The 24515-nt window shown below is 39.4% G+C and overlaps 3 protein-coding genes across 3 annotated transcripts; 2 read left to right on the top strand and 1 right to left on the bottom strand.

The window, feature by feature from the left end:
• Nucleotides 1-1280: 1280 nt before the first annotated feature.
• On the top strand, nt 1281-5328 carry LOC125376086 (filaggrin-2-like). The gene is made up of 2 exons (XM_048387681.1): nt 1281-1286; nt 2737-5328. The coding sequence occupies exons 1-2, from the start codon at nt 1281-1283 to the stop codon at nt 5326-5328; spliced, it is 2598 nt and encodes an 865-aa protein (XP_048243638.1).
• A 7057-nt stretch (nt 5329-12385) lies between these two features.
• On the top strand, nt 12386-23071 carry LOC124118428 (acanthoscurrin-2-like). The gene is made up of 3 exons (XM_046480538.2): nt 12386-12407; nt 21878-21978; nt 22370-23071. The coding sequence occupies exons 2-3, from the start codon at nt 21973-21975 to the stop codon at nt 23069-23071; spliced, it is 708 nt and encodes a 235-aa protein (XP_046336494.2). The 5' UTR covers nt 12386-12407; nt 21878-21972.
• Nucleotides 14585-15651, bottom strand: LOC124118429 (DBF4-type zinc finger-containing protein 2 homolog). The gene is made up of 2 exons (XM_046480540.2): nt 15145-15651; nt 14585-14614 (listed from the first exon to the last, which is right to left on the bottom strand). Exons 1-2 carry the CDS (start codon nt 15649-15651, stop codon nt 14585-14587), a joined length of 537 nt encoding a protein of 178 aa, XP_046336496.2.
• Nucleotides 23072-24515: the final 1444 nt, after the last annotated feature.

The raw sequence follows: 24515 nt of genomic DNA, 5'->3' as shown, positions 1-24515 counted from the left end.
GCATTTTATTGCATAAACCACCTTTTTGAAGCAGAGTTCATATTTCCACGGACATAGGAAGTTTTTCCCTCTTTGAATATTTAAGAACTACTTTGTAAAACATGAGGACAGGTTCCACACTTTTTTGACTGTTTTACACATTTGTTCTTCATGTGTGAAAGAAGCCCCAGTAAGAATTTAACTTTATGGCCCTGCCTTGTGTTTTTTATAACCTTTTTTAGTGATATTTTTGTGAACGTTCTTTATACTTATTGTAAGAAAAAATAAAAATACTATTCTGGGACAAATATCATTAGGTATTTCTTTAGTTTTTAGAAGATCACAGCGGTTTAGTGATATTGTTTGAAATCCTGTTTGACCATCTTACCCCCATCCAATACATTTGTATATAAACAGTTTATAAAATAAAGCTGGGAGAAAAATAATGTTTCAGAGTCTGATATTGCATTTTCCCTTGATAATGTTTTCGTTTTCACCATCGGATAATAATATTACTTGCAGTTTGCATTCATATTTCTGTTTGTTATTGTAATAATAATGTATTCTGAAATTAACACTTTTAAGATACGCCTTCTCAGATTTGGATGTATTTTTGTATAATGAACAAGACAGATTTTACAAGCCAAATATTCTGAAAGGAAGTGGAATGATGCTTTCTTACGATCAGCAATGGAAGAATAAGTACTACTTTTACCATACTGGCTTGTAAAGCCATATTGTACATTCATAAACCAGATTTCAAATTCACTTATAGTGAATCAACATAATCCAGTCTCAGTTGATTTATTTAAATGTCCACTAATTCCTATAAGGAAACGAAGTGACGTGTATGCAAATTCATTTCATGAATGTTTCATTGCCTCTGAAAATATTATGAGAATATACCGAGTGTGATTTACTTCTAATGAACTTGGTACATGTTAAACATATTCTGCTCGTTCAATATGAAATCCAATCCGATTTTATTGGTTTAGCCCAGTCAAAGTTTACTCGTTTACGGCACAATGGTACACTGACCATCCTACCCCCTACCAATCTCAATAAATTTTATTTCCGGGTTAAGCATATTTCCTGTTAACCTGACAAAGGGTAGCTTGTAGGACTTATGTCATAAGATTTATGGGTGTGTGGGACCTTCTTATAAATAGTTGCCGGTTTGTGGTTTCATTCAAACAACAGCTTCTCTACCTTCTCAACAGCATTGAACCAGTGGTCACAACACAGTATACGGCCGCTGTAATATTTCTGTTTCTACGCTATCCCAAACGGGAATTGCAATCATGAAGGTAAGTTTAATACTAATCCTTTTTTGTATTTACACAAAATTGTTATACATTTTCTAATTCAATTATGTTTTTCATTTTAAATTCAGCCATTTTGGTGAATTTATAATATTAGAAATAACTGGTTATCCACTGTTTGCAGAAATTCACCATGCTTCTTTTAAAAGATTTAATTACAATCGATTAAAGTAGGTGTCTCCTTTTGAGAAGCGCTATACACACATGAAATATATATGAAATATTTTCAAGATGAAATTGTCACAAAACCATTTAATTTATACGTCTTGTCAAATATTTTAATACTACCAGAAATATTATGTTTGAAGAAAAGTTACATGTACAGAAAAAAATATTTTGTCGATGCGTAGAAACAAATAGTTACCAGTCAGGCTGTCCTTATCCACCATCCACAATAATAATGAAAATGTTTTTATTTATTTTTTTCCCGCCGCGCTAGTGAAGTTATGCCCCGATCACACTCATGAAAAAACTCATGTCAGCCTGATCTTTCATCAGCTTTATTAATTAAACAGTCGTTTCCGAAGCAAAGCGACTTCATATACATCATAAACTATTTTAAAGACTGGTGCCATATGTTTTAAACTTTAAACTGTCATGAGATAAGTTGCACAAATAGTGAAAAACAGTTTTTAATTTCTTTATCCTTTTTAACTTATTTCATATCACCCGCTTCTTTTCTTGTTGGTTGAGATAGAAGATAAGAAATACAATAAAAAATAAATAATGGGTTGCTTTAGCGATCGTCGCATTTTTAGCAACTCCGGTTCCTGGTGGTCTAAAGCCCGAATTGTATTTCGTATATTTTTGTAGTCGGAATCGTACAGTGGACTCTGCTTTTAGTAGATATTTCTTATGATTATGGAAAGGGTTTGTCGCTTTTATTTATTTGGTTTATTGTACAAACTTTCCATATGATTTTGAAGTATAATATGTGATGTGTTACCGGTTACTATACAGTCCTTACTGATAACATGTTTAAAAGTTACAATAAATATGGCTGTGGCCGAATCTACAAACCTGAAGCATTGGTGAAACGGGAACCTTCATAACTCTTTGACTAAATTCATCATTTAAATATTTCAAATTGCCATACATAAATTAGTGATGAAAGTTCAGACTTGTATACTATCTATATATATTCTTTTACACAGAGCCTACTCTCTATATGTGCAAACTGAAAATAGTTATGTCGTGAACGGTTGATTTTAGCCCGAGGGTGATACAAATTGGCAGTGGTAGTAGTTTAAACATCACCTTGGCTCTCTTTTTGTGCGATGTATACCAATCTAATAGTCAAATACTTCATCGTGTAGACTAAACATCTGACCATACCATGGTGTAAGGACAATATTGACCCCACAAATGGCTACAGAATGGCATTGATGATGTTGCTGCTTATATATTGTAAGTTACAACTTGTTTATTGTTACAGGCTGTCTACGCTACACTGGTGACAGCACTGTACGCAGCCGTGGTACTGGCGGACACAAACATCAACAGCTACGGCGGTGGCGGTTCTGACAAATTCAGAGGCGTATTCCAGGAAAGCAGTCATGCACAGAATCAAGCCAAGTCTACAAAAGCTTTAAAAGACCACGACAGTTTTGGGGGCGCCAGAGATCGTTTCTTCCAGGGTGGAAACAAATATAACGGCCATGCCAGCGGTTTTGGACAAGATAACGCTAAAGCATCAGCACATGGCAACAAAGCAGAACAGAACTTCGCCAAACAAGATGCCAAATATGACGAGATTGCTCGCCAAATTGCCGATGCATCCAAGGTGAGAGGCCATCAGACTGCATCTGAGGGGAAGTATGACAACGTGGATGATAACAGAGCCCGTGGATACAACTCCGCCGCTGCTAAGAAGAACGCCTATAACAGAGGCAAGGTCTTCAATGATAACATCTCATACGGTTTCGATAAGAAGTTCAACCAAGACCTGAGCGAGAAAGGAGGCTTTGAGGAAGAATCTGGACACACATCACACAAGCTGGATGAACTGCAAGACAAGGAAAAGGCAAGGAAACTTCTCAGAGGGGATCATTCAGCTGCCAATGCAAGACAAGATGCACAACACGCCCTTAAAGAAAGCAAGTTCAACCAGAACGCTGCCCAGAGGCAAGCTGCTCATGGTAAATACGGCAAGAACGATAAGAAACTTGATAAGGCTGGTACAACCAATGATGCTCAGGCGATCCTTTATGATCGAAAAGACAGTAAGTTCAGCGAAGAGGACAAAGGGCAACAGAAAGCTGTTAACAATGCCAACCAATTTGCTAAGAAGGACAATCTGTTTGGTCGCCAGGCTGCTGCTAGTCATGCTGGAGCTCAAGGGCATGCTGACAAGAAATACTATGGAGCTCATGGCAATGATGGTCACGGGTCTGTCGGTGTTGGGGGCCATGGTGTAGATGTAAACGGAGTTCATGGTGAGGGAACTGGCGGATCTAATGGCCATCAGTACGGAGAAAACCAAAACCAAGTTGACCAGGGCAAAGAACATCTTGCCCAGAAAGCAGGAACATCAGATGCCGCCCTGAAGCAGTTCGATCAATCTAAGAAGAAGCAGGACTTTGCCCAAATCAAGAGTCTTAAGAACGAGCGAAATGGCAAATTTGCACAGGGAGTACACAACGCCGAAAATAATGGATTCAGCGATAAGGACAGTCATGCTTCTAAGGCTGCTTCCGGGGATGATAGGAAATATGCTGATGCTGCTGCCCAGTCCAATGCCAAAGCTGCCAAACACGACCTCGACGAGGAGCTTTTTGACAAAGAAAACTTAAAAAGGAGGCAGCACGATCAGAGTGAAAACTTCAAGAAACTAAAGAGGTTCTACCATGACAAGAAGTCCGGAGGCAATAACTTTGAAAGACTCAAGTACAACAGAAAGAGGGTCGAAAATGAGTTTGGCAATACACAAGCTGCTCAGAAGGAACAACAGGGCCAGTTTGATAACGCCCACAAATCTGCCAAGCATAATGCTGCTTCAAGAAAAGACAACTACCAGGATGCTAAGAAAGCATCCAGTGGATTCAGCCTCAACAAAGCAAACAGGGATTCAGCAGCCAAGTCGAACATCAATGCTCATACATTCGACAAGGCTGCCCAGCAGGCTCATGGAAACAAGAAGGATATTGCTGAGTCTGACTTCAAGAACCAAAAGGATTCCCTGCAGCAGAAACAGCAAAAACTCCATGACAACACCATTGGAGCCTTTGGAGTCAGTGCTGATGGTTACAAGAATGCCAAGGCTCAGGAGAAACAGTCTAGCGGCAGCATCCTTGGCGGAACTGGTCTTAACGATGGATTCGGCATTGGGTCATCGGCTGCTTACAGAGATGATAAAAACGGTGTTCTAGGAAACATTGCTTCTGGAGCCCACGACAATGACTTTCATGGCAACGTTGTTACCGGGGCCAACAGGAATGAAGTCCACGGTGTTTCTGGTGCTGTAAATGGTGTTCATGGTTCCAACAATATCCACCAGGGAGATGATGTTCATGGTTCCAACAATATCCACCAGGGAGATGTTGTTCATGGTTCCAACAATATCCACCAGGGAGATGATGTCCATGGTTCCAATAACCTTCACCAAGGAGGTAACAGCTACAGAAACGGTAACAGCAACAACAACGCTGGTTCCTATGGCAGCACTGGAAGTCAACACTTCGGCGGTCAAAGGCGGGTTGGTAATCTGGATAACCATGGTCAATCTGGCTACGGAAATAACCATGCCAATAGCTTTGGAAGCAGCCTCTTTGGCCATGGTACAGGTAGTTTCGGCAATGGTCTGTTTGGCAGCTTCGGTTCTTTTGGACATGGAAGTGGACGAGGTAACAGTAAATTTGGAAGAAGCTATGCTCCCAAATCCGGTGAACGGACATCCGTGCCCCGATCAGGAGGACTGTTTAGTTCCTCCTTCGGAAGTTCATTCAATAAACCCAAACCTTTCAGATCATCTTTTGGGTCTAAACCACAATTTGGCTTTGGCCTAGGTTCCAAAGGACCCCTTTTCTAAAGACATTTGACTATCATGTGGTATTTAACTTATTCGGTTGGGGTAAAATGTGCAGACTAGTATCTCTGTGCATCAAAGGGAGCAGTCGTGTAGTGCACTATTCCTGTTTGAATAAAGATTGCATATGTCACATAGACAATTGTGTTGTGTGTGAAGAGACAATGACTCTTATCATTAGAGTCTTAATTTTTGGGGTGGTGGGGTAGTCTAATGGTTGAAGCATTCGCTCGTCACTCCGAAGGCCTGGGTTCGATTCCACATATTGGTACATTGTGAGAAGCCCATTCTGGTGTCCTTACTGTATTGTTGGTGGAATATTATTAAACGCGGCGTGAAACTATACTCCCTCTCTCAATTACTCTGTTCCATGAACACAGCTTAAATATTTTTACAGATTTAATACTATTTAATTATCATCTAATTATGAGGTGCATATCACACCAGACTAGTTAACGCCAGAGTTGGGAACTATATTGATGGATAAATATGACCGTATCTGCTGTTTTATCTGAATGTATAATAATGCAAACACAAGGATTGATGACTACAAATCAGTGCTGGCTTTACCTTATATGCTGGTCAATCCGGATTTGACTAAAACTGTGGTCTTATTTAGCTGCAATTGTTGGAATAGTAATAACACATTTGATCACGCATGCTCATCGAGGTATTGACTCTTCATGAACACAAGCCAACGAACATACATAACTTCCAAATTACAGAACATGCACTGCATAATCAGGTCATTTCAGTTGAAAAACACAGTATACAAGCCCGACTACATATAGCTGGAATATTGAAGAGTTCTGCGTTAATAAAACAACGAACAACATCCAATATACCACTTTAATGTTGTCGGTCTTTGTAATTCAATTTCATACCTACGGTAAACGTGAAATCATCAATACCTATTACAATATTGTATTATCTCGAAAACATTGTTGTCATATTTGGTCAAAACATATACAGTCACATTACTACCATATTACAAGCGCTGTTGTAGAGCTTGTCACCGAAATGAGAATCGGTTCTAAATGTACAAGTATCTCTTCTTGGATTATATCAATTTAACAATGTATGAAAACCAAATAACGCTGATAAACAAATTTTGCCACTGTTTGAGTCGCTTGAGAGTTGGGTCATTAAGATACAAAGCAAATGAGAAACGTGATATCGCTCTTTTATTATGTATACTTAGATGCATATATATACGTATCCAAATCCACTCACATTTGTTTAATTATACACGGTTGAACCTCGTTGTCTCCAACTCGGATTTGCTGAATTCCCGGTTGGCTCGAATTCAATTTATATAGTCCTTATAGTTAAAAACATGTTACATTTTCCCTGATAAGTTAACTCATTTTTGAAGCCAAACTTATAGTTAAATACATACAATGACCTAAACACGATTGTTACGTCTGATGACAACAGCCATCGTTTATCAACAAATAGAATTGAAAGGTTATTTCTTCGTGTTATAACTATTAGTTAAACTGACTTCTTTCAAAAGCTTTTATAATATAATACTGGTGATACTTTGAAATTAAAGTCGGCTAAAGATGAAGGGTGAGGCACAAACATGGAAGGGAAACTATAAGAATAATTCGAGCACAGTTACACAACATACTGTATATTGATGGCATTTGTATTGCGTCATGGGAGAATAAACAAGTTTGATAACCGGCTTCCCCTGCAATGTAGCAATCAAACTGACATAAAGTTTAATGTTTGTATATTACCGACGGGCGATCCGCCCCATGGGGAAATCTGGGCGTACCTTACTTGGTTGCCATTGCAACGTATTCTTAGCGATAAGCTCACCACACTTAAAATTATCCCCATTAATCTTGCGTTTACAGTGATCACGGTATTTAAATTTCGTTGAATTATTTCAGATGGAGGTTCTATGTTATTGTTAACCATTGGGTATAAACAGAATTGTTCAGTGGTTTCGTCTTGGCGATTAACTATTTACAAAACAAAATGTTATGTCCATACATTTTTTTATGGACATACACAAAAAATTACATACACATTATTTACTTTATATTAACAAGGGGTTTTATTAACATTTTCCAAATGACTTCTTAATCTTGCCAAGAATTGTGCTTTTAATGTTGTGCATATAGTAACACTATTCGTTATTACGAACACCTAGACACCATGAAAATCAGTTCGTTATAACCCTTGTTCTTTATTCGTGAAACTAAAGAATATGTCCACCATTCTCTGGATTGAAATGATAATTGAAAACTTTAAAAAACATCAAAAAATGTTTTCAATCTATTTAACAGTTTTTTTCAGTCGTTCTTTCAAGGGGCGGTCGGAGACCGACATTGGTACATTGTGTGAAGCCTATTTCTAGTGTCGCCCGCCGGGATATTGCTGGAAAGTTGCTAAAAGCGGCGTAAAACCTCACTCACTCACTCGTTCATTCAATGGTGTTAACATTAATACTGGCGAATCAATTGCGAACTGGTCGTCAGATCACACAAACTCAACGTTGCTAACATCCTCTACTCTCAGATTAATGCTGTTGATGTATCAACACATGTGTGCATGTCGTTAGAGGTGACCAAATGGAACGGATGGTCAGGCTCAGTGACTTGGCTGATGGCGTGTCATGGTACCCGAGGGTGAATATCGTTTCTCAAAGCATCGATCCGTGGATTGTCTGGTTCAGACAGGCCTACACAGGCCGTAATATAGGGGATTATTGCAGCGCTAAATAACAAACAATCAAAACTTAATAGTCATAGATGGTGTTTCCTTTCTTCAGCTGCAATCAGGACAACTTGAATAGTTTGTTATATCCATTTGATCGATCATATATCCACGTTCGTTCCCGTACTTGCAGAAGGATGAAATATATTAACTTCCCGGATATATTCTTGGACATTGCTAAATTTCTTCTTTGAACATACGTGTACGTCATGCATTGTAAAAGTCTAAAATTTGCGACAATATAAGTATACATGGAAACAAGTTTTATCACCCTGTAGCTGGTACCAGTCGTTTTCAAAGGCAATTCATGTGTATGTATGTCTGTCATTTAGCAAGAGTCAAAGCGTGGACATAAGTTGTTTTTTATGCAGTAGTGTTTTTGCGCAGGCATGTCTAGTAATAACTGCACCATTTAAAATTATTATTGTTAGATTAAAATACATCAAAGTTAAACATTATTTATTCAGTCATTCATTCACGCCTTACGTTTTTATTTTCTCATGTACATGTTTTTTCGGATCGGATCGGAAAAGGTTCGATAAATTTGGCATATGGATAAAAGCTTTGGTTATAGACAGAAGTATTAAGCCAAACGACATGCAGTTGTGTATGATCAGGTGTTCACAATCATGAATTTACTATTCAATTCAATTTGTGGCAAAACCCGGTAACGTTATCCTGCATCATGAACTCTATTCGACTTACACGTAGGTATATATGTTTTGGACCCGTGAAGATCCGGGATAGAATAGGTCTTCAACAACCTATGCTTGCCGTAACAGGCGACTAGGCTTTTCTTAAAAGGCGACTAACGGGATCGGGTGATCAGGCTCGCTGACTTGCAATTGGTTGATGCATGTCATCGTATCCCTATTGCGTGGATCGAGGCTCATGATGCCAATCACTAGATTGTCTGGTCCAGATTCGATCATTTGCATTTTGTTTGCTGTTTAACGCCGCAGTCAGCAATATTACAGCTAAATGACGTCGGTGGGTAAATAATCGAGTCTAAGCACCCGGTCTGATTATTTACAGACCGCCGTCATTTAGCTGGAATATTGCTTAGTGCGGCGTTAAACAAAAAAAATAATTTGTTTTGACATGATTACAACTTGGTAACAATATGGTAGTACGCTGTTTTAGGTGTATATAGTCTATACATTGTATAACAATTAACCGTTCAATCATATAATCCCCGTGTAATTTAATTTAATTTACAAATTACAAGCAAATAACGAATAAAGCGATATTCAATATTTGGAACATTCCTTCTATTAATCCATCGATAATGAAATATTCCACAATAAAGAGACTCAATTTGAAGTAAATACGATGTTGAAACTGATTTAGTTTGTTCACAAGTAGTGTAGATATAGTGTACACTGTAGTTATAGTGTAAGTGGTACTTTGATTGGATCGTTTGACTAAAGCAACTGCTTTGAATGTAAGATGGAGGGGAGGAATGAGAGAGAGTGACTGAGTGAGTTTGGTTTAGCGCCGTTTTTAACAATATTCCAGTTATACCACAGTGTGTCAACTGAATGTGTGAGGAAAGCCCAAAGTGATGCAGGTCTCAGACGTTTACAAGTTCGGTGAAACCCACGAGCACGGGTATGGTGCTGACAAACCTAGAAACAAAATCGATGCGAACCGGGATTCAAACCCACAATCATAGGTTTCTGGCGTGCCGAAGGGACGCAACTCTGCGCAGCGAATCGCGGTGCCTTAGACGACTGAGAGAGATAGAGAGAGAGAGAGAGAGAGAGAGAGAGAGAGAGAGAGAGAGAGAGAGAGAGAGAGAGAGAGAGAGAAGGCTCGTCGTTTAAGCTTGCCGGGTACATGTTCACATTATTGTGATAAAATCTATTATGTTAAAATGATGTGCTTTCTTACGTAGTTAATAACTAGCATTTCCCTTGAGTTTCATAGCTACTTTTCTATTCATTACCATATTAATAGCATAATAATGTAACAATTCGACAACCTCTTAGATAAACCACCCAACGAACAGCTGCAGCAGGTAGTCGCCATATCATTGCCTTGGAGACGCGCACGTTCTTCTTTTAAGGAGTGTTGCATAGAACCTTTAAAGTACGTTCTCGAGTGAATCGTAAAATAAACGTATTTTCTCTGTTTAAAGAGGACATCAAAACACAGATGCAAGTTCATCTGGAAATATTCATGATCTACTAATGACAGAGGGTGTCTTTCAGTTATCGGAGGACAAAGGATTATTCAAACTCGATATTTTCATCATGGCTTGTAAAGTTTTTCACGAGTTCCACAAAGAGGTTGTTACGGGCTAATGACATAAGATCATGGCGTCTTTAACCACAAGGGGTTATTGGAAAAGAGGTATTACAAAGGTCAAAGGATTACGCCTAGGGCATGGCGGACAGAGCATACCCTCTCAGTCAGTTATTTAAATGATTTAGTATGAGATGAAAGTCAATGTGAGCAACTGGCGGTTTCCTATTGTTTCCGATCTACACTAATTGTTTGTGAATGGTATAATTAAGCCACATTTTTCTATTTAAACAATCGAAAACTGATTTCCATTATCATGGCAGATGATGAATATTAAGAATTACTGCTAAATCTCATAGTACTTTAGGGAAAACCTGAAAACTAAGTACTACACTTACGTGTAGATTAGGCGTAGAACGTGAATCAATTATATTGCGCTTGAGGTCCTTTAGTTACATCGGGATCCCTTGATGTTTGGGGAAGAGGATGCGGTAGAGGTAGGCGGGGCCTGGCTGAAGTCCCCGAATGACCATCTTTCCTTTACACGCATCCATAGTAGGTGGGCCATGGCGAATCTAGGGTTGCCACTTACAGTGTTGTTTTTCATTGTTCAAAACAATATAGCTGCTGCAGTATATATTGACTTTATACAGCGACATCACCTCCGTGGTCTAATGGATAGAGCGTCTGTCCGGAGAACGGATGGTCGTGTGTTCGATACCCGGCCGCGTGATACCAAAAGACGTTAAAAGAGGGTCCTTGTTGTTACCATTAAGGTCAACATTAAGGGGCTAAAAAGAAGGGCTGGTCGGCTCTGAGTCAGTATACTGTGTCTGAGTGGGATATGCATGTTAAGCAGCGCTGGTATCTCATTGGGCTAGCACTATACAGTCAAAAAAGTTATAGCATAAATATTCCTTCAAATAGCAAATCGGATCACTTTTATGCATAATTCAGAATTATACTCTCTCTTTCGCATGGCTTTCTCTCACTATGGATTAGATTGTGTGACACATAGAATTGAAGAGACCAGATTATGGATAGCTGTATTAACACCTTTGTCTCCATCATTGATCTGGATTTCTTTACTCATAAGCCTGGGAGGCGGGGTATATCTGAACAATTTCCATTGAATCGTTTCGAGCTTATTCTCTTCCAAAGACGAAGACCTCGATCAATACAAGACGCATTTATATCCGTGGGTATGTCGTGGATATCAATGTATAGCTATTTTGTGTCCCACAAAGACTAATTAGAGTATAGGTGAGTTAGAGTTTCGATTTACGATGCTTTGAACAGTACTCCAGTTATCATAGCGAGTCAGCTTACTGTAGGAGGAAAGCCCGAAGTGATGCAAGTCTTTGACATTTGCCACTTTGGTGAAACCCACGAGCACGGGTATGGTGCTGACAAACCTAGAAACATAATCGGGGCGAACCGGGGTTTGACCCCAAGATCAAATGTTTCTGGCGTGCCCAAGGCACAAATTAAACAATTAAAGTAATAGAGTGTGTATGTCACTGTACATGTGATTAATGTACATTCATCTCTTTGGATAATATACGTGATCCAAAATTGTTAATGCTGGCTGCTTAAAATGACTTGATATTCACCAACAATAGTCCAGATAATTTTTTTAAGAAACCATTTATTCACAATAAAGTAAAATGATATGTAAAAATAGTGTTCATGGATAGTATACTGTATATATAGCTATCACATAGTTCGAGGTTACACTAAGGGTAAACACCTCCGAATTTTCCAAATCCGAAACCAAGAAGGCTATTGAAGCCATTGTAGCCACAGTTGCTATGACCATGACCGTTTCCAAGGAGACCATGTCCATTCAGACCGTTGTATCCGTTGTAATTGTAGCCTTTGCGTTTGCCATAAACATTATGATAGCCAAAGCAACCATTGCCAGGAAAACCATTGCCAACCCCGCCCACACCGAATCTGTTGAGACCAAGGCCCATGTTGAAGCCATGTCTTCTGGTGAGGCCAAGTCCTCCATTGAAGACAAGGCCGAGGTACCCTGGGCCCACAGCGAGGGTAGAGGAACAAACCACGGCGCAGACAATGAGCGTGACCTGGAATGAATAACGGTGTGTGAGTGAGTGAATGAGTGAGTGTCCGATGACAAGGCCACAGAGTTCGATCATCCGATCCAATTTAGTCGACGCCTACGACCAGAACAGGTTACCGGGCGTCTTATACATACATGAATTACAATATATCACACAGTTGTAAAACGGTAATGTTCATCATAATATGATGTACGAAAAATACCAAAATGTTGACGGTTACTGGTACATATATAAACATTCATCCTTTAGTACCATATACTTCTGTATCAAACTTTAACGTTGAATCGTTTTTGTCTGTCAATTACATCAATTTCTCGTTGAACCTTTCCCACATAAAATTGACACTTACGAATATATGTCGTCATACTACTGAATTCAAATGATGTGAAACCAGTGATTTATTTCCATCATGGTATTACCTTCATGATTGTAAGAGGGTGCCCTGCAAGGATGGTACCAGTCTGATCTGAAAGACTCCGGTAAGGAAGCCAAGGTCAGTGCATCTCCTAAATACAGTTGGTCCAATCACATATACATAAGGACATCTCACTGTCAGGCCTAATGAATATGGTAATGATTGGTTGTCGTAAAATTTGATCCTATCCTTGATTACATAATTCTGATTCATGACTGCCCTCTGACCCATCTGACGAGCGATGCATACACTGACTATACTCTGTGTGAAACTTTAACCGTGTGAAGCTGTTGATTTCGAATGACATAAACTGAAAGTCAAACGTGACTGTGATCATGTCATCATTGGCTATATTTCTTAGAAGCAATTCATAAGTCCTTTCTTTGAAGATTGAAGTCGAGTGTTTCTGTGGGTTGTCGATTGATCCCCATAGATATACATTGTTCTGATATTCATTTCGGCTTATGGGTTGCAATGTGTTTTACCTTCCATAGGTCATGCTCAAATACCGATTATTTTCTTTCCTTATTTGAGATGTACAGCAGTTTAAATGGAGAAAATATTTGAGGTGGGTTCTTTTAGATACTGTTACGCTTTAAAAGGACGAGGTTAAGGTACCCTGGTCTGTCTGGCGAGGTACTCGTTGTGTGCAAAACAATCTGTAAATTCTTTTATGTCCCTTTCATGAGAACTAGTGATTTTCATTGTCAACAGATTATTGTCATTATTATTATTATTATTAATATTATAAAAAATATCATTATTATATACATTTATATACCACGTTTACCCAGGTAGTATTATATATGCAAATGCGGTTATATGTGTCCCCGACCAGTGGGTCCTTTTCCATTCCAGTTATCATTTTCAACTCCCTGGGGAGAATACAACCCAAGCTGCCAACGGGCGCTAGAAGGTTTTTATAATTACACCCACCTCACATATCGGGTACCCATTCCCTGCTGGGTGAACAGAGACACATTTGAACTGAGATGATCTCAGTTATCTTTTAATAAGGCAACAGTACATCGTTTAGCCCTACGCTTTAGTTACGAACCAGGTACGTACATTATGAAGAAACAGAAGAAGAAGAAGTTATTTTGTTTGTTATGAGGCAATCAGCTCATGTATTGTATTCATACGGTTAAAGAGAACCATGATAAGTGTAGTAAATTATTTTTAAGTTAAAGTGTTTACTGACAGCATTACTTTGTATTTGCAAATAGCAAGCTCATGTGTTCACTCGATCTTGATCAGACGTTAGTTCATTGAGTTTTCATTTATTAGGATGTACACGTTATTTTCCACGAGATACATGTTCTTTTGACGTAGAGCCAGAATTCCACATCAGTACAAAATGATATTCATCTTCTATTCATACTTGAAGATTTATAAACAAGACACGTTCTCTCATGAACGTTTTTAGTCTCGCAGTGTTCTTTTTGTTCTGAAGGACACGATTTGTGAAGTTATTATACCGAATTTTAGTAGAATGATATCGTCATACTGATGCTAAGGCGGATTGTAGACAGACTGCAATGAACTGACATCGTCGATTAAAATATTGTTGCGCAAACACATTCCTTTTCTGCCGTAAGCAAAAGCGAACTGTCTGAATAACTAATTCTTCGATGTACATCTATGACAATCTGACATTTCGTTGGTATTGAACATGTTTTATTCACTTATAGTTGGCAGCAGAGCTCAATCTCAAACAACGGCCGAGTTCGGATTGATCAGAAAATCATAATGTCAGAGATCATATATCTTTTTTCTGTAGTCACAAAACAGCTCCAGCGATGCACGTAACCTTTTACAAAAGTGCAAGACGTAGTTAGGTGATTACATGAAAACATGAATCACGATGTCCACCCTCGTTGATCCGGTGTATAATTCATGTATCTTCATATTCATTATACTAGAATGGAGATATAATACACTGGGTGATCGAAGATGCACGAAGGTAAAAGAAACTATGTTAGGTTCTATTATATAGATATTTGCTATGATTGCAATGTTACTGACTTTCAATTATCTTTTGTAATCATTCCATTTAATTACAAGCGGCGTGTGTCCTCTTTAATCAGCAAGTTTGTTCTGTTTCTTAATGCCTCACTAAGTAATATTCCAGCTATATGATGGCGGTCTATAAATTATCAGCCTGGACCAGACAATCAAAGAATAAGCATCGATCTTCGTAACTGGGACACCATGACATGCATCGTGATCTACCAAGTCAGCGAACCTGACCACCCGATAACTCCTGTTATAACAAGCATGGGTTTCTTGACACTCTCCTTTGGCAACGGTCACGGTTCTGGTTTCGGCTACTACCCTTACAGCTACAACAACTACGATTACAGCAATGGTCATGGACCTTTGGTTTGACATCGTTTTGGACACGGTGCTGGTCATGCTGGTCCCTTTGTTAGCGGACACGGCTTCAGTGGGACAGGACCCTTCGTTGGCGGACACGGCTTCAGTGGGACAGGACCCTTCGTTGGCGGACACGGCTTCAGTGGGACAGGACCCTTCGTTAGCGGACACGGCTTCAGTGGGACAGGGCCCTTTGTTGGCGGACACGGCTTCAGTGGGACAGGACCCTTCGTTGGCGGACACGGCTTCAGTGGGACAGGACCCTTCGTTAGCGGACACGGCTTCAGTGGGACAGGGCCCTTCGTTGGCGGACACGGCTTCAGTGGGACAGGGCCCTTCGTTGGCGGACACGGCTTCAGTGGGACAGGGCCCTTCGTTGGCGGACACGGCTTCAGTGGGACAGGGCCCTTCGTTGGCGGACATGGAATTATTAGACATGGACTCATTGGCGGACACAGTTTCGTTGGTCATGTTCTCTTTGGAAATCGAAGTCATATTGCTGGGCGGAGGTCCTCTTTTGAGCGTTACTAAACGGCACTGATGCCTATGCATTGTACATCATGAATATTTGTTTGGGTTAGTGAATAAAAACGTTGTTATGTTCAATTTTTTCGTTTCGTGATTTAAAACATTAAGGTAATATACGCTTATACATGAATATTATATTGATAAGATCGCATTTTTTTGACAGTTCTCGCGAAACGCTATCATTTAAACTTATTATTTCCCGTCTCATTTTTCTTTGGACGCTTCGAAAATCAAACGGGGACAAAATGTAAATGAATGCTTAGGCTACAAACATACCACGATTAAGTTACATTTACGACGTGGATAAAGAAACTCCCTCATCTTCAGCATCATTCTAAGGTTTGACTTTGGGAGACTAAACACTCAAATGATTATATCATTGCTGAGATTAAGGGACTTGTCCGGTTTACTGGGCATACAGCTGTTTTCTAACGTAAAGTAAAGAGGGTCGTGTACATAACTAACGAATGTATAACATCAAGCCCAAGTTGTATTTGTATTTCTGTCCAATATCAAAACCACAAACTCAGCATGTGTTATAACATTAAACGTGAGAAGGCAGACCGACGTAACGTTGTATGTATTCTAACCTTCTTTTTTTGGAAAAAGTAAAAGTCTTCAAATGTGATGTTGTGAGGGACATCTGAATTATGTAAATGTACTAAACTATACGTGCAAAATATAATCTAAAACATTTCTAGGGAATGAGTTGCCCAAGACAGGGAATGATGTGTCAGTGCCGTATGTAGACTGGGGGGAGTTTGTGTGTGTGTGTGTGTGTGTGTGTGTGGGGGGGGGGGGGGGGGGGGGGGGGGGGGGCTTGTGTGTCCTAACTAAACTGAAATTTAACTATGACAAAATCAGGTTTGTTTTTCATCATCAGTGGTGTGTAAGAGCCAACTGAAAATTGGATCGGGTGGTCGGGCTCTATGGCGTCGCCGTAAATTTGTTTATCGTATTACATATATCTCTATTTTAACTCACGATCTTCAGGCAATGTTTCTACTAATATACCAATCCTGTATTAGATTCTTAAAAAAATTCAACCAGTAATCCTACACAGGACTTGCTTGATAGGATTAACTATCAAGGAATTCCGAAGTATAACGTATTTTCCGGGGCCTATACGAATCTGCAATCCCCCGATGCAGCAAAATGTATTTTCCGACTGATTGAGACACCTCAACACGTCATCGTGTCATCTACATGAAACGATGCACTGGAATAATACAATTAGTTTTCCTTTTCAACGTTAATTTATGAAATAAATGAATTATGAGAAACGAATTCCAAGAACCAAGCTGAGAGGTGACAGGAAAGATGGCACTGTGTCCTTCGGGAGATTGGCTTGTACATGTATTCAAATGTCAAACCATATGAAATGAAAATTACGCAGGAGACGCCGAAAAAATGTTACTAATAGTAATTTTCCTATAACAAACTCGCACCAACCATGTTAAAGGCATAATAATTAGTCATTACTGTTAATATTGATTTTATTTTCGTGACATGAACGTCTGGTATGAGTGAGTTGAGAGTAACGAGCTTTGAACAGTATTTCAGGTATATCACGGCATCTATATCCATTTCAGTGAAACCTACCTACCTAAAGTAATCAAGGACTCACGATCACTTGATCCATGCACAACTAAGGGACGCAACTAGGTGCCGCAGAAGGCCACCTGTGCTCCCAACACATGTGTGTTTTCAAAATGTAAACTTCCGGTGACTTCATACCATTGTAGGAGATTTTCTTCTGACCAAGTAGTTTCAATCGAAGAAGGGAACGACTTTGAACATATGGGAAGGTCTTACTTTCCCAAAAAGGCCTACTAGGGGGTCTTACGTCTTTCAAGTAAGACCAACGGTTTAACTTTGAATCATAAATAAGACCTGCTTTGAGATGTAAAAAGGGGTTTGAGGTATGAAACAAATATACATTTGTGATCAATGTGTGTATCAATCAAAGAAGATGTCACATGATGTCACGACACATCACACCCCCCCCCCCCCCCCCCCCCCCCCCCCTCTACCAAGAACTCATTCCCTGTCATGAACCTTTCTTGCAAGCTAACTATTCAACCAAATATTTCAATCGCATTAAAATAATTTCTCCATAAGAATTTCGTGTATGTTTACATTTCTGTTTGAGACGATGTATTTGAGCTGACTCATCACTTTTTGACTGTTTAACTTACAGTCAAGCGCCAGCCCCAACACGTGTTCGGAAAAGAGCACATAACGAAGGACAATATTGTGTCGATGATTTTATTATCATCGATGGTGTATTACAATATATACATCAACAATTTAACATAATATGATCATGGTAATACGCACTTAATAATGTCCAACGCCATGTCCAGCGAAGAGGCCCTGTCCGCCGACAAGGCCATTACCACCATTAAGACCATGACCAGCGAAACCATGTCCGCCACCAAGACCACGACCTCCAAAACCTCCATATCCACTGAAAGCTCCATGTCCGCCTATTTCATGTCCGCCAACAAGACCACGTCCTCCAAAACCTCCAAGTCCGCCTACTCCATGGCCACTGAAAGCCCCATGTCCGCCTACTCCATGTCCGCCGACGAAGGGACCAGCAACTCCTAAGCCATGTCCGCCGACGAAGGAACCGATCCCCCCAAAGCTTTGTCCGCCGACAAAGGAACCAGCATGTCCAACGCCCTGCCCAAAACCATGTCCAGCGAAAGGTCCATGACCATTGCTGTAGCCGTAGTTGTTGTAGCCGTTGTAGCTGTTAGGGTAGTAGCCGTAACCATTACTACCGAGGCCTCCTAGGCCCCTGTTACCACGGAAACCAACCCCAAGGAGACCGTTTCCAGTCAGAGGAAATCCAGCATGTGCACATGCGCAAAATACAGCGAGCAATGCTGCAACTGACTGCAACAAAAACAAAGTGTCTCTTTTATCATATTATACACTTGTTATTTAAGGAAGTATTTAAAGCCCAAGGGTGAAATAGTATTATTTCTTCATTCAAATGGAGATAATCAGTGAGTGAGTTGGGTTTAACGCCGTTCGTTTTGGCCCACATGATCTGTACAATTAAACTTTCAGAATTATCATGTTTTAGAAAAGTTATTAGATGTGTCCATGTGAATGAGAACTAAAATTTGTTCATTTCAACGATTGCATGTCTGGGACTTATAACAGAAACAGTTAATGCATTGGTAAGGATAAAATGTGTCAATATGAAGGATTGTGGAGGTTTTCATGAGGCGGTTTTCGGACATTTGAACATGAGTATATGGTCTAAGCAGAAAGTTCGAAGAGGTCCATTTCCACAATTGTGAAGCGCATTTATCTCGGAAATTAGACTACCCAAATGCAAATACTGTACCTTCATGGTTGAGATCAGAATCTGGCAATGTTCTTTGATGAGAAGCGAAGAAAGGTTTGAAGACTTGTTGAAACGAGCGCTCATATATAGACACAAATCACGAATAAATTATTGCTTTCCTTCAATCCTCTATTGTTATGTTAAATACAAAGTTACGGATAATAAATTTATTCATTTGCGGTCAAACAGCAATAAACTATGATGAATATTCACAGCATTTCGCGAAGCTCACAAGACTGTTCTCAATAGTTGACTTGAACTTGCATGATATATGGAAGAAAAACTGTTTAATCAATTTCCCTCACAGAGCTAGATCTAGTTTCAAATCGCACATATTTACATGTATTTATGAGATTTGGAATTGAATGGATTTCTCTAGCTTCGAAATATTGTTAATACTAAATTTCATAAACGTTTCGTAAAGTAAAACCAAATGACTTTAGAGGATGAATGCATGTTGATTTTAATAACTATGTGCTCTTGGTGAATCAGGAAATCAATGTGAGATACAGCATGGCGTATAAGTTAAATGATGCAGTGGTTACAATATTTTTTCTGTATATTGCAGTTATACATTTTCAATTGGTCATGAGATCATGCAACAAGACGTAGTAAGATACTAAATCCATTTGAAAATAATGTGATTGTCCCAGGAAAACGCAAGTGAGAGATTAAGTAGAGTTTTATGTCGTCTTTGGATATATCCCAGGAATTCCAGGACGTGACAGTAAGAAGTGTTCTCATATATTGTACCCATGTGGGTAACCGAGTCTACACAGCGAGCGAATCTTAAAATTAAATGTTACCTTAACGAGTTCATCAGTCAGCGTAAGGAACATTCAGCCTTCTTGCTTGTAATTTAATACAAGGAATCGAATATTCAGTGTCTTGTATCTGACACAGTGTCGTTTTTATTTCCTCACAATATCAATGAATAACCACATATATTCATCTAATATCATTGCCATTGAATTTCTTGCTTTGATTAAATGGTATAGAGTGTTAAGCTGTGACAATGATGATTCATGAGATCTTATACATTAAGAATTGATGGTGGTCAAGTTAAGAGACAGCTACAATATATATTAATAAGTAAAATACTCATTTAACCATATTCTAAATGAATATTCGTCCTCACCCCAACCCCGACACAACACACAAGCGCATACATGTACATATTAACGAGAATATGCTTTGGATTTTGAAGTGAATATACGCTTTTATTCGCACAAAATATTTGGTCCTTCATGCTTGCTATGTACACAAAGACAGATCGAAACTCAAAAGGTGAACTGTGTGTCCTTTTTTTATGTACATTGTACATGTTTGTATTTCAATCTACGTATGTATGTGAGAGTACAGAGTACCAAAAACAACATGAATGCATTTTTGATAGATGTATACACCTAGCGAAGCAAATCCAAACTGGAAGAGGATGCAACCATTATTGACATTTACAAACAAAAAACCTAAATTTATTTTTACAAACAATATATAGAACCAATTGGAAAACAACTTATTTAACACATCCTTTATAACTAACTCGAGTTCTGGGCGTACATATGTAATTACAACATTCAACGTGCAGTAAAGACAGGGGGGTTGTAAGAGAATGATACAGTTCAACTGTATATACCGGTTATAGGATAATATTGAGATTTTATCTACATGGTTTTACACCAAAATACAAGTACATGACTACCTACATGAGGTTTAGGGACGTTCCCTGTTTGTATCGGTGTTCGCGAACACCTGGTATCAGTTTCAGTGATCCATTCATATAATTTTCACCGCTATTTTGCCTTTCACGCTCATTGTAATCGGTAGATAATTGAGGCTGGTTGTTCTCTGGCGTTGCGCAATTTGCCATTGTAGTTTACATTCTCATATTAACATCTGTAATATATGTACATATGTAACGACATAAGATGGCTTTATCGGCCAAACTGTGAGATAGAAAAGTCTTCAGATAATAGCCGCATATCACCTCTGTCTGCCGAACAACCAATATCTGACGATACATTGCATCATGTCCTACTGGACAGTGACTGACATTGTTGGAAAACGAGATTGTATCCAGTTGGATAAGACGTCGACACAAGATGCTCAACCATGTGAATAACGTTGGTGTCACTACTTCAACACAATTTCTTATCTGATTATAATCTAAATATATATGAACAAAATCATGTTTTCTTGATGAAATATTTCCTTTTAACTACAGTTTAGTTCATGACACAAAAACTACATTCACACACAGTTACGATACAATGTATCTTGGTCCCAAGAGATGACCATATGAATCGGACAGTAGGGATTCTTGACGTGGTTGATTGCGTGTCATCGTACCCCGAAGGCGTAGATATCAATCAATATCAGTCAACAGATTGTCAAATCCCGACTCGATTATTTTCAAGTCAATGTCATATTACGAGAATATTGCTAGTGCAATAAACACCAAACAACATTTTGTGTGTGAATAGACCTTTCAAGGCTCTCAATTCAGTACATATGTTGTCCATGACATGGCTACAGAGCCATACCTTTCAATTATCAATATGCAAATTAAGGTGCTCCTTGAACCTAAAGATGAATAGTAACAGTTGGGTATTCATCCCAGATACTGACTCTCTCCAAACTTTATTGCATCCCTGATCAAATATTAATCAGACATTGCTTGTGATCCTTACTTTTGGGTTCTAAAACCGCAGGGTGCTTTCATCTGTGAGAGGTCACAACCCCCATCGCTGATTCATATTATCATAACAAAAGGATACGAATGGCTGCTATTACTTTACTGTACAGGTGCTGTGTATATAAGAGTCATCGGGCTAAGCTAATCATCACACCAACTCGAGATTCGGGCTTCATAACAGCGAGCACCGTCCCAACACTCAACCATGAAGGTAAGATATCTGAATTTGGTTGTCTATTGTTTCATGGGCCATTCTTCTAGGCTTGTAGGCGATGGTCTGCACAGTGTTAAGTGTTTTTTAGTCCCAGAAGTGGTATATTGTGTAAAACTCTTGGTGTTGTATCAGTATTGCATGAATATTTCTGAACGCGGCCTAAACTATGCTTTCAATTTCGATGTCCTTATCCAAGTCAATTCAATTCTGATAAATCCGTACACCTTTCATCACATATCTTATAACATCTTCAAAATTTGATTTTTTTACTTATATGGGTTGATTCAATTGAAACAATACAATTCTTTCTTATTGAATTTATCTGCTATTAGAATCATCAATAGAATAAAACATGAAACCTTTGAAGTGATCTTCTATTTTGATTCAGATCGTTGCCGTTTTGCTCGCCGCTCTTTGCGCATGTGCTCATGCTGGCTTTCCTCTGAATGGTCATGGTCTCCTTGGAGGCGGTTTCCAAGGAAACGGTTTCGGTTTCGGAAGAGGCCTCGGTTCTGGTCACGGCCGCTATACCTACAGCTACAAAGGCTACAACAACTACGGCAACGGCAATGGCCACGGGCCTTTCGCTGGCCATGGCTTTGGAAACGGTGTTGGCCATGCTGGTTCCTTCGTTGGTGGACATGGATTTGGAAATGCCGGTCCCTTTATGGGCGGACGTGGTTTTGGACATGGAGTTGGTCATGCTGGTCCCTTCGTCGGCGGACATGGTTTCGGAGGGGCTGGCTCAATCTTCGGCAGACAGGGTCTCGGAGCGTCTGGTGCCTTCGTCGGTGGTCATGGCTTTGGTCACACTGGTCCCTTCGTCGGCGGACATGGATTCGGAGGGGCTGGCTCAATCTTCGGCAGACAGGGTTTCGGAGAGTCTGGTCCCTTCGTCGGTGGACATGGCTTAGGAGGGTCTGGGTCAATTCTTGGCGGACATGGGGTAGCTGGACACGGAGCTTTCGGGGGGCTAGGAGGACATAGTCTTTTTGGAGGTTTTGGAGGGCGTGGTCTTATTGGTGGTCATGGCTTTGCCGGTCTCTTTGGAGGACAGGGGTCCTTCTTTGGGCACGGCATTGGTCACTAATAAAGTGTTATGGGTTGATCTTTGAAAATAAAAAAAAATATGATGTCATATGAGCACTTTCTTGTTTTTCATCTTCCCGAAGGCGGTATGGTTAGCTTAGTGTTGGCCCGTCATGCCAAACGCCCGGGCTCGATTTCCTGCATGGGCACAATGTCTCTCTCCATGACATGGCTGGAACATGGAAAAGAAATGCGTAAGACCCTTCTCACTTTCATCCACTCCTTTTATCAAATATCGATGCGCTTTCTGCACTGCTGCTGGAATGACTGTATAGCTTTGTGTTGTAGTTTGGTGAAAAATAGAAACTGAATAACCACAATATACATATAAACTATTCAAAACAGATATATGGTTTGATTAATGCTAAAGGAGACGTAACACCCAACTCTTCCAGATTCATCTTGAGTGATGATAATATCTAACACTCTCACTTAACAAACATTAGGGGACGTTGTTTTGCCCTAAACATCATAGACCGAATATATGTACAGGGAAGGGTTTCGTTATCATATCACAGTTCCACAGTTGAAACTTAAAAGCTGATGAACACATAATAATGACTTTAAGGAAACCAATAACTAAAAGATAGGCATATTCTCAATTAAATTCATAGTGTCTCTTAGGCATCAGCGGCCGTGCTTAGTAGTGTATACCTGCCCGTAATCTCGACTTGTATGATGAGCTACTAACACTCTTTCGTTCACCCATTTAATGGCTCAAAACCTCACCCAGTAATAAAATCCCGAAACAAATAGGTACTCAATATTTTAATACACCACCATGCTAATGTAACGGTTTTCAAAGGGTTTGGGACTGCGGAGTGTCTATTTTATTTCAAAACTTATCAGAGGTATTGAAGTATTAATGTTAGTGGCGACCATTATCCCTACATTAATCGTAATGTAGTTTGAACAATAACTGTCACTAATATCCCTTCTGTGCATCTAGCTGAGTCGTCTGGATTGGTTTCTGTTCCAAGGAAAACTGAACTAACTTAAACTACATTCGTGAATGTTGCTTCATCAGTAATCTTAATAAACAAATGAACCAACTTCAATTATGTCAAAACAGCTGTACACGACTTGGCCACTCGACAAACTTCATTCCTTAATCCATGAAGCATGTGTCCTAAACATTGTAACCATAGATATAGTTACATCACTATTTTCAAAGAATCAGGACAGTTTGGGGAAACATTAAATCGTTCATCTGTCATCTATCAACGTTTTTCCATCCAAACCTGCAGTGTGCAAATATACACAACACAGACAAAACTATACTTATTTATTATGGCAAAATATTAATTTATGACAAAATACAAAAAAGGGGAAATTTAAGATATTATCACTCAATTGTAGAGGCTTAAATAATACTTTTAAAAGGAAACAAGTATTTATTTTTTGTAAAATAAAAAAAGCCCAGATTTACTGTCTACAAGATGTAC

Source organism: Haliotis rufescens, unplaced genomic scaffold (assembly GCF_023055435.1).
Source record: "Haliotis rufescens isolate VD_foot unplaced genomic scaffold, xgHalRufe1.0.p SCAF_7, whole genome shotgun sequence".
Taxonomy (NCBI): Eukaryota; Metazoa; Mollusca; class Gastropoda; order Lepetellida; family Haliotidae; genus Haliotis; species Haliotis rufescens.
Note: the sequence above shows the minus strand (reverse complement) of the source record. Positions and strands in the feature narration are given on the sequence as shown.

What these genes read in the sequence shown, in the direction of transcription:
- LOC124118429 (XM_046480540.2), bottom strand. Translation starts at nt 15,651, where the DNA reads ATGACCAACGAAACTGTGTCCGCCAATGAGTCCATGTCTAATAATTCC. An exon ending in TAATCGTAGTTGTTGTAGCT is followed by an intron (nt 14,615 to 15,144) that starts GTAAGGGTAGTA and finishes CTTTTGTAAAAG; the next exon opens with GTTACGTGCATCGCTGGAGC.